At 52.1% G+C, this 9997-nt stretch overlaps 1 protein-coding gene across 1 annotated transcript in view; it reads right to left on the reverse strand.

Annotated features, from left to right (window-relative positions):
* Positions 1-8586, reverse strand: part of LOC144507615 (serine/threonine-protein kinase N2-like) — an 85185-nt gene extending 76599 nt beyond the window's left edge. The window contains exon 1 of the mRNA XM_078234768.1: positions 8468-8586. Coding sequence (XP_078090894.1) covers positions 8468-8488 — 21 coding nt within the window. The 5' untranslated portion in view covers positions 8489-8586. The remainder of the gene's footprint in view (positions 1-8467) is intronic.
* Positions 8587-9997: the final 1411 nt, after the last annotated feature.

The following is a 9997-nucleotide window of genomic DNA, read 5'->3' on the forward strand; positions in this document are numbered from 1 at the left end:
GGATGTTTCCTCTTGTGGGGGGAATCTAGAACCAGGGGGTTACGGTTTAAAATTAAGGTGTCGCCCATTTAAGACGGAGGTGAGAAGAATTCTTTTCACTCAGAAGGTGGGGAGTCTCTGGAACTTTCTTCCTCAGAAGGCAGTGGAAGCAGAGACTGTGAGTAGTTTTAAGGCAGAGTGAGATAGATTCTTGATTAACGAGGGGGTGAAAGGTTATCGGGGGGGGGTCGGTGGGAATGTGGGGGTGAGATTCCAATCAGATCAGCCATGATTGTACTGAATGGGGGAGCAGGCTGGAGGGGCCAGCTCCTGATCCTAATTTGTATGTTCATATATGTACACACCCCCATACACCCAACCAGAAAGCATCAAAAGGCTTGTTCCACAGGTTCCAGTTAATAATTTCCCCAGGATGTCATTGGCTAGCCCAGCATCAACTCAGAGCCAAACTGTGGGGGGGAAACATTGTACAGAGTGCGAGGAATAAAGTGAGGCAGGAGCTGAAAATAAAAATAATTCACTTGATGGATCTTAGCAACAGGCCGTTCACCTGCTGTTGGAAGCAGTTAAGTTGCTCAGAAGCAACTTCCTCTCCTCCTCCCACCCACACGTCTCTGCAACAGGCCCAGCCAGAACTTCAACCAAGTGTCTACCTCAGTCACAGCCTCCTCACAGGTACTCCGTCAATATAGCCGACACAACAGGTCAGAGAACGCAGACACACATCCACTTCATTTATCACACAGGCTTGGCAAGTCAAAGAGGAAATAAAAACAAGCCATTGTGGTTTCATTTACCTGTCACTGGGTGAAACCAGTGCTAAAATTAGCACTGAAACTATTCAGCCCTTGTCCAAACATTGCATACTTTATCTTGAACAATGCATCAGCTGCAGGGTAGAACACAGGGCACACAGAGCCTGGGACTGTGTGCAGGCAGGGGGCAGGCCCCGGGGTGGGGCACGGGGCAGGGCGCCGGGCCCGGGGTGGGGCAGGGCGCCGGGCCCGGGGTGGGGCAGGGCGCCGGGCCCGGGGTGGGGCAGGGGGCAGGCCCCGAGGTGTGGCAGAGGGCAGGGCACCGAGCCCGGGGTGGGGCAGGGGGCAGGGTGCCGGGGCGGCAGGGGGCAGGGTGCCAGGTCCCGGGGCGGGCAGAGGGCAGGGCGCCGAGCCCGGGCAGAGGGCAGGGGGCAGGGTGCCAGGTCCCGGGGGGAGGGGGGTGGGGCAGAGGGCCAGGCCCGGGGTGGGGCAGAGGGCAGCCAATTAAACACTTTTGAAACGTAGTCATTGTTGTAAAGTCAGAAACACAGGAGCCCATTTGCACATAACTAACCCCACAAACAGTAATGTGATCATGTCCAGACAGCATAAAGATTGAGGGGTAACACGGGGGGGAATGTTCCTGGAATCGTGACATGGGATCCATTACACCCACTGCAGTCAGTGAATGGAGCCTTGATTTAGCATCTAATCAGAGAGACGGTATTTCTTGCAGTGCAGCACCCATCCAGCGTCGCACTGCAGTGCGGCACCCACCCAGCACCGAGCTCCAGTGCGGCACCCACCCAGCGTCGCACTGCAGTGCGGCACCCACCCAGCACCGAGCTCCAGTGCGGCACCCACCCAGCACCGAGCTCCAGTGCGGCACCCACCCAGCACCGAGCTCCAGTGCGGCACCCACCCAGCACCGAGCTCCAGTGCGGCACCCACCCAGCACCGAGCTCCAGTGCGGCACCCACCCAGCACCGAGCTCCAGTGCAGCACCCACCCAGCGCTGCACTGCAGTGCGGCACCCACCCAGCGCTGCACTGCATTGCGGCACCCACCCAGCGCTGCACTGCATTGCAGTGCGGCACCCACCCAGCGCTGCACTGCATTGCGGCACCCACCCAGCGCTGCACTGCAGTGCGGCACCCACCCAGCGCTGCACTGCAGTGCGGCACCCACCCAGCGCTGCACTGCAGTGCGGCACCCACCCAGCGCTGCACTGCAGTGCGGCACCCACCCAGCGCTGCACTGCAGTGCGGCACCCACCCAGCGCTGCACTGCAGTGCGGCACCCACCCAGCGCTGCACTGCGGCACCCACCCAGCACTGCACTGCATTGTGGCACCCACCCAGCACTGCACTGCATTGTGGCACCCACCCAGCACCGAGCTCCAGTGCGGCACCCACCCAGCACCGAGCTCCAGTGCGGCACTCAGTACCACACCGCCGTGTCAGAGTTGATTTTTGTGCCCTAGTCTTGGTGTGGGATTCGAGCTTGGTAATTCAGGGGGGAGAGTTTAATCATTTGCCAATGAATTCTTATGAATCGCAGCTTCTTCCAGCGCAGGGGGTGGTCATCCGAACCACTACACCTTTGCTTCCCTCTCCCTCTGCCCTTCACTCTTCAGAGGTTACTTTCGAAACTGCTTGCATCATCCTTCTAGGCAGTTTATTCCAGATAATAATATCGGGGTTATCCACTGTCTGCTCCCAGCTTTTGTCGCGACACGACGGACTTCCTACAGAAACTCGGCACACATGGAGCAGTTGAACCAGGAGCGCTCCTCGTCACAATGGATGTCTCGGCACTCTACACCAGCATCCCCCATGACGATGGCATTGCTGCAACGGCCTCAGTGCTCAGCGCCAACAACTGCCAGTTTCCAGATGCAATTTTACATCTCATCCGCTTCATCCTGGACCACAATATCTTCACCTTCAACAACCAGTTCTTCATCCAGACACACGGAACAGCCATGGGGACCAAATTCGCACCTCAATATGCCAACATCTTCATGCACAGGTTCAAACAAGACTTCTTCACCGCACGGGACCTTCAACCGATGCTATACACTAGATACATCGATGACATTTTCTTCCTTTGACGGCATCTCCACATCATGCTCCCAGGGGAAAGTTTCTCTTTTCTTACACCTTCTAAAGCTTTAAATGATTCGAATCACCTCTATCAAATCCCCCCCCTACCATTCCCCGCTCCAAGGGGAAGACCCCAGCTTCTCCAGTCTCTCCAAATAACTGAACTTATTCTCTCAGACAGTAACATCCCTGTGAAAGTGCGCTGCCCAGAACAGGAACTGAGCAGTTCCAGCACATTTCTCCTGTGTCAGTGTCTGTGCCTCCATCAAGCCAGGAATCAGCACCGCCCCCTCCACCGCTCTGTGCCTTTTAAACAGACTCAGCAACTTTCTAAAGCAATTAATATACTGTGGTGTTGTTTCCCTTTGCCGAATTGTCCCGAGGAGATGCTGAAAAACGCCAGCATGAACCACTGCTGCCCATGTTTTAAGGTACTCTCACAGTGCCACGGAGTAAGTAACTTTTGACCCAACGGCAGTGAGCAGGGTGGTGTGCAGTTTGTCAGAGCTAGGTTGGTGCAGAGTTCTCTCGTGTAAACACTTGCAGTCTGATCTCATCGAATCACTTTATCACACATGAGCAATGCCTGAGGCCTGGGGCAGATGAGATACCCATTGGGTTTTGCAGGGTGCACAGCAGACAACAACCAGTGTACTCATTTAGCACAGAGGCCAGCAGGGAGGCAATACAGGTATTCAAAATACAGAAGATCAAAAGGGTTTGAATGAATCATAGAAACGTAGATGATAAGAGCAGGAGGAGGCCATTCGGCCCTTCGAGCCTGCTCCGCCATTCATCACGATCATGGCTGATTCCAACTCCTGCTTTCTCCCCATAACCTTTGATCCCATTCGCCCCAAGTGCTATATCCAGCCGCCTCTTGAACACATTCAATGTTTTGGCATCAACTACTTCCTGTGGTGATGAATTCCACAGACTCATCACTTTTTGGGTGAAGAAATGTCCCCTCACCTCCGTCCTAAATGGTCTACCCGGAATCCTCAGACTGTGACCCCTGGACTCCCCCACCATCGGGAATATCCTCCCTGCATCTACCCTGTCTAGTCCTGTTAGAATTTTATAAGTCTCGATGAGATCCCTCCTCATTTGTCTGAACTCCAGTGAAAACAATCCTAACCTGGTCAATCTCTCCTCATAAATCAGTCCCACCATCCCAGGAATCAGCCGAGAGCAAGAACATCCTTCCTCAGAAAAGGAGATCAAAACTGCACACAATACTCTTAGGTGTGGCTTCACCAAGGCCCTGTATAATTGCAACAACACATCCCTGCTCCTGTACTCAAAATCCCTCGCAATGAAGGCCAACATACCATTTGCCTTCTTTACCGCCTGCTGCACCTGCATGCTTACCTTCAGTGACTGGTGCACAAGGACACCCAGGTCCCACTGCACACTCCCCTCTCCCAATTCACAGCCATTCAGGTAGTAATCTGCCTTCTTGTTTTTGCTTCCAAAGTGAATAACCCCACATTTATCCAAATTATACTGCATCTGCCATTGATTTGCCCACTCACCCAACCTGTCCAGATCATTCTGAAGGATCTGCATCCTCGTCACAGTTCACCCTTCCACCCAATTTGGCATCATCTGCAAGCTTTGAGATGTTACATTTTGTTCCTTCATCCAAATCATTCATATATATTGTGAATATCTGGGGTCTCAGCACCGATCCCTGTGGCACCCCACTAGTTACTGCCTGCCAATTTGAAAAGCACCCATTAATTCCTACTCTTTGTTTCCTCTCTGCCAACCAGTTTTCTATCCATCTCAATGCACTTCCCCCAATCCCACGCGCTTTAATCTTGCACGATAATCTCTTATGCGGGACTTTGTCAAACGCCTTCTGAAAGTCCAAATATATCACATCGACTGGCTCCCCCTTGTCAACTCTACTAGTTACATCTTCAAAGAATTCCAACAGATTTGTCGAGCATGATTTCCCCTTCATAAATCCATGCTGGCTCTGTCTGCTCCTGCCACTGCTTTCAAAATACTCTGCTATAAAGTCCTTGATAATGGATTCGAGAGTTTTCCCCACTACCGATGTTAATCTTACTGGTCTATAACTCCCTGTTTTTTCTCTACCTCCCTTTTTGAATATTGGAGTGACATTAGCTATCCTCCAATCTGCAGGGACTGTTCCAGAGTCTACAGAATCTGGAAGATGACCACCAACACATCCACTCTTTCTAGAGCCACTTCCTTAAGTTACTTTGGGATGTAGATTATCAGGTCTTGGGGATTTATCCGCTTTCAATACCATCAATTTTCCCAGCACCACTTCTCTACTAATATTGATCTCCCTCAGTTCTTCCCTCGCACTAAATCTTGCATTCTCCAACATTTCTGGTATCTGATTTGTGTCCTCTTTTGTGAAGACAGAACCAAAGTATGTATTCAGTTTCTCGGCCATTTCTTTGTCCCCTATTATACATTCCCCCGTTTCTGTCTGCAGGGGATCTACATTTGTCTTCACCAACCTCTTTCTCTTCACGTATCGATAGAAACTCTTAGTGTCAGTTTTTATGTTCCCTGCATCTTCCTTTCGTCCTGTATTTTTCCCTTCTTAATCAATCCCTTGGTCCTTCTTTGCTGAATTCTAAACTGCTCCCAATCCTCAGACCTATTATTTTTCTTGGCCAATCTGTATGCTTCTTCCTTGGATCAGATACTATCTCCAATTTCCTTTGTAAGCCATGGATTGGCCCTCTTACCCATTTTGCTTTTGTGCCAGACAGGAATAAACAGTTGCTGTAGTTCCCCCATGCGTTCCTTGAATGTTTGCCATTGGCTATCCACTGTCATCCCTTTAAGTGACTCTCCCCAATCTATCAAGGGCAGCTCACGCCTCATACCCTCATAGTTTCCTTTATTAAGATTCAGCACCCGAGTCTCCGAATCAACTACTTCACTCTCCATCTTGATAAAAATTCTATCATGTTATGGTCGCTCATTTCCTATGGGTGTCGTACAGCTAGATTGACAATGATTCCCTTCTCGTTACACAGTACCCAGTCTAAGATGGCCTGCTCTCTAGTTGGTTCCTCCACATATTGGTCAAGGAAACCATCCCGTATACACTCCAGGAATTCCTCCTCTACGGCATTGTGGCTAATTTGATTTGCCCAATCTATGCGCAGATTAAAATCACCATGATCACCGATATTGCCTCATAACATGCATCTCTAATTTCATGTTTAACACCACTCCCAACATCATCACTGTAGTTTGGGGGTCTGTATACGACATCCACTAATGTTTTTTTGCCCCTTGATATTTCTCAACTCTACCCATACAGATTCCACGTTGTCAGAGCAAATATCCAACCGTACAACCTTATGGTGCAAAGGGAGGCCACCCAGCTGATTGCGTCAATACTGTCTCATTTTGAAAACATTAGGATGTCTCACAATGCCAGGTTAAAGTCCAACAGGTTTATTTGTTATCACAAGCTTTCGGAGCACTGCTTCTTCCTCAGGTGAGACTCACCTGATGTTGCGAGACTTCTGACTGTGCCCACCACAGTCCAACGCCGGCATCCCCACATCATTTTGAAGACCTAACTATTATCCCAACTCCCTTCCTCAATATCTCCCCTTCAAATCTATCAAGCACAACCTCCCCAGCCACCTTGAACAATCTCCTCACGCAGGCCTGTGGACCCCTCTGCTCCCACACACAATTAAAACCGTATCATACGGAGCAATTGTATTCTTCATGTTGGTCTCATTGGAATCTAACATAACATACGCATCAGTCCCACCTGAACACACTTTCCACTTCAAGCTGCCTCAGCGAGCAGTGTGGGCGACTGGGTATCAATCCCATTCACCTCCACAACACATATCGCACTGAACCCTGATGTCCTTCCCCCTGTCCACAGCCACCCAGTAAGAAGTCTCACAACACCAGGTTAAAGTCCAACAGGTTTATTTGGTAGCAAATACCATAAGCTTTTGGAGCAGAGCTCCTTCGTCAGATGGAGTGGATATCTGTTCTCAAACAGGGCACAGACACAGAAATCAAATTACAGAATACTGATTAGAATGCAAATCTCTACAGCCAGCCAGGTCTTAAAGGTACAGACAATGTGGGTGGAGGGAGCATTCAACACAGGTTAAAGAGATGTGTGTTGAATGCTCCCTCCACCCACATTGTCTGTACATTTAAGACCTGGCTGGCTGTAGAGATTTGCATTCTAATCAGTATTCTGTAATTTGATTTCTGTGTCTGTGCCCTGTTTGAGAACAGATATCCACTCCATCTGACGAAGGAGCTCTGCTCCGAAAGCTTATGGTATTTGCTACCAAATAAACCTGTTGGACTTTAACCTGGTGTTGTGAGACTTCTTACTGTGCTTACCCCAGTCCAACACCGGCATCTCCACATCATGGCAGCCACCCTGAGCAGGGTTGAACCTGAACTCACATTTCAAGATAAGACTTTGAAACAAAGTGGATGAGGTCAAACTAAAGGCTCAGACAGATCTTTCATCAGTAAAAACAGGACGTCGGTGCAGGAAACACTTTCAGTTCATTGTTTAGAATGGCATGCTAAACAGAAGGAACATTTAGGATCAGACTCATCATCTGCTTACTGACCAGTGACAATAATATCTACTTATCAACCACAACCCCCTCGCTGGAGGCCACAAGATGTACGTCCCCACCCCCAAGGATATGTCATCCCCCTCACCCTCTCCCCCAGGGATGCAGTGTCACCCCTCCCCCCCCACCGGGATGCACTGTCACTCCTCCCCACCCCCCGGGACACAGTCACCCCTTCACCCCTCAGGGAAACACTGTCACCCCTTCACCCCCAAGGACACACTGTCATCCCCCTCCCCACCCCCACCCCCAGGGACATACTGTCACCCCCACCACTCACCCCCAGGGACACACTGTCACCCCCACCACTCACCCCCAGGGACACACTGTCACCCCCACCACTCACCCCCAGGGACACACTGTCACCACCCCTACTCCCAGGGACACACTGTCACCCCCCTCACCCCCAGGGACACACTGTCACCCCCCTCACCCTCACCCCCAGGGACACACTGTCACCCCCCTCACCCCCAGGGACACACTGTCACCCCCCTCACCCTCACCCCCAGGGGGACACTGTCACCCCCCTCACCCCCAGGGACACACTGTCACCCCCACCACTCACCCCCAGGGACACACTGTCACCACCCCTACTCCCAGGGACACACTGTCACCCCCCTCACCCCCAGGGACACACTGTCACCCCCCTCACCCTCACCCCCAGGGACACACTGTCACCCCCCTCACCCCCAGGGACACACTGTCACCCCCCTCACCCTCACCCCCAGGGGGACACTGTCACCCCCCTCACCCCCAGGGACACACTGTCACCCCCCCTCTCCGCTGATTGGTCACTATCCCCCGGTGCCGCTCTGTGATTGGTTACCCCTCTCAGTGCTGATTGGTGGATGTTGGTTGCGCTCTCTGATTGGTTGATGTCGCTGCCAATCAGAGCGGGTGTGGTTGGCTGTCAGGGGGGAGGGGGAACAGCCCCCCCACCCAACCCCCCGGGCCTCCCTCACTCACACCCCCTTCCTACCTGCATCGCCTCTCCGGCCATGCCGCCGCGGGCAGACCGCTCCCTTCCCTCAGGCTCCGCTCCCCGGGTCAACACCTCATCCGGACCCGCAACCTCTCCACCCGCCCAGCCACCACTACCACTGCGCATGTCCACCCAACCGCCACCACTGCGCATGTCCATTTCACCGGCATCAATGCGCATGTCCAACCGACCTGCTCCACTGCGCATGTCCGCCCAACTTCCGCCGTGCCCACTGCTGATGGTGTGTTGCGTCTCTGGCCCCGCCCCTGGTTCTCTGGGCCACGTGATCACACGGCCTTCAGCTGCCCCCTGGCGGAGGAAGCAGGAACTGCAGCTTCATTCACCCTCAGACTCATTCCCAATCCCACAGACAGCAGCATTCCCAATCCCAGACACATTCCCAATCCCAGATACAGACACATTCCCAATCCCAGACACAGTAAGTTTTAAAGTTTTTTAAAGTTTTATTTTATTAGTGTCACAAGTCGGCTTACATTAACACTGCAATGAAGTTACTGTGAAAATCCCCTAGTCGCCACACTCCAGCGCCTGTTCGGGTAACACTGAGGGAGAATTTAGCCTGGCCAATGCACCCTAACCAGCACGTCTTTCGGACTGTGGGAGGAAACCGGAGCACCCGGAGGAAACCCACGCAGACACGGGGAGAATGTGCAAACTCCACACAGACAGTGACCCAAGCCGGGAATCGAACCCGGGTACCTGGTGCTGTGAGGCAGCAGTGCTAAAAGCAGCATTCCCAATCCCATTTCCAGCCAGAAAAAGGAGCATTCCCATTCCCAAACACAGCCAGCAGGATTCCTGGTCCCAAACCCAGCCATAGATTGCAGCATTCTCTATCCCAACACCAGACACATAAAGCAGCATTCCCAATTCATTCCAAAATGCTGCGGTATTCCCAAACCCAAACCCAGACACAGACAGCAGCATTCTCAATCCCAATCCCAGCCAGAGATTTAAGAATTCCCAATCCCAGCTCCATGGAGAGGGAGCCAGATGTAGACGGATTCCTAAACCCAATCTCAATCCCAGACTAACCGAGTGCTAAGGAGAGGGAGACAGGGACAGCAGCATTCCCAATCCCAGCCAGAGACTGCAGCATTCCCAATCCCAGCCAGGGAATGTAGCATTCCCAATGCCAGACAGAGACTGCAGCATTCCCAATCCCAGGCAGCAGTATTCCCAATCCCAGACTGCAGTATTCCCAATCCCAGCCAGAGACTGCAGTATCCCAATCCCAAAAAGAAACTGCAGCATTCTCAATCCCAAAAAGAAACTGCAGCATTCCCAATGCCAGACAGAGACTGCAGCATTGCCACTCCCAGGCAGCAGTATTCCCAATCCCAGACTGCAGCAGTCCCAATCCTAGGCAGCAGTATTCCCAATCCCTGACTGCAGCATTCCCAATCTCAGCCAGAGACTGCAGCATTCCCAATCTCAGATCAACCTGGTTCCTGAGGTATGGAGTCAGAAACAGCTTATCTTCCCAATCATCCCAATCCCAATCCC

The sequence above is a fragment of the Mustelus asterias genome, chromosome 19, assembly GCF_964213995.1.
Source record: "Mustelus asterias chromosome 19, sMusAst1.hap1.1, whole genome shotgun sequence".
Taxonomy (NCBI): domain Eukaryota; kingdom Metazoa; phylum Chordata; class Chondrichthyes; order Carcharhiniformes; family Triakidae; genus Mustelus; species Mustelus asterias.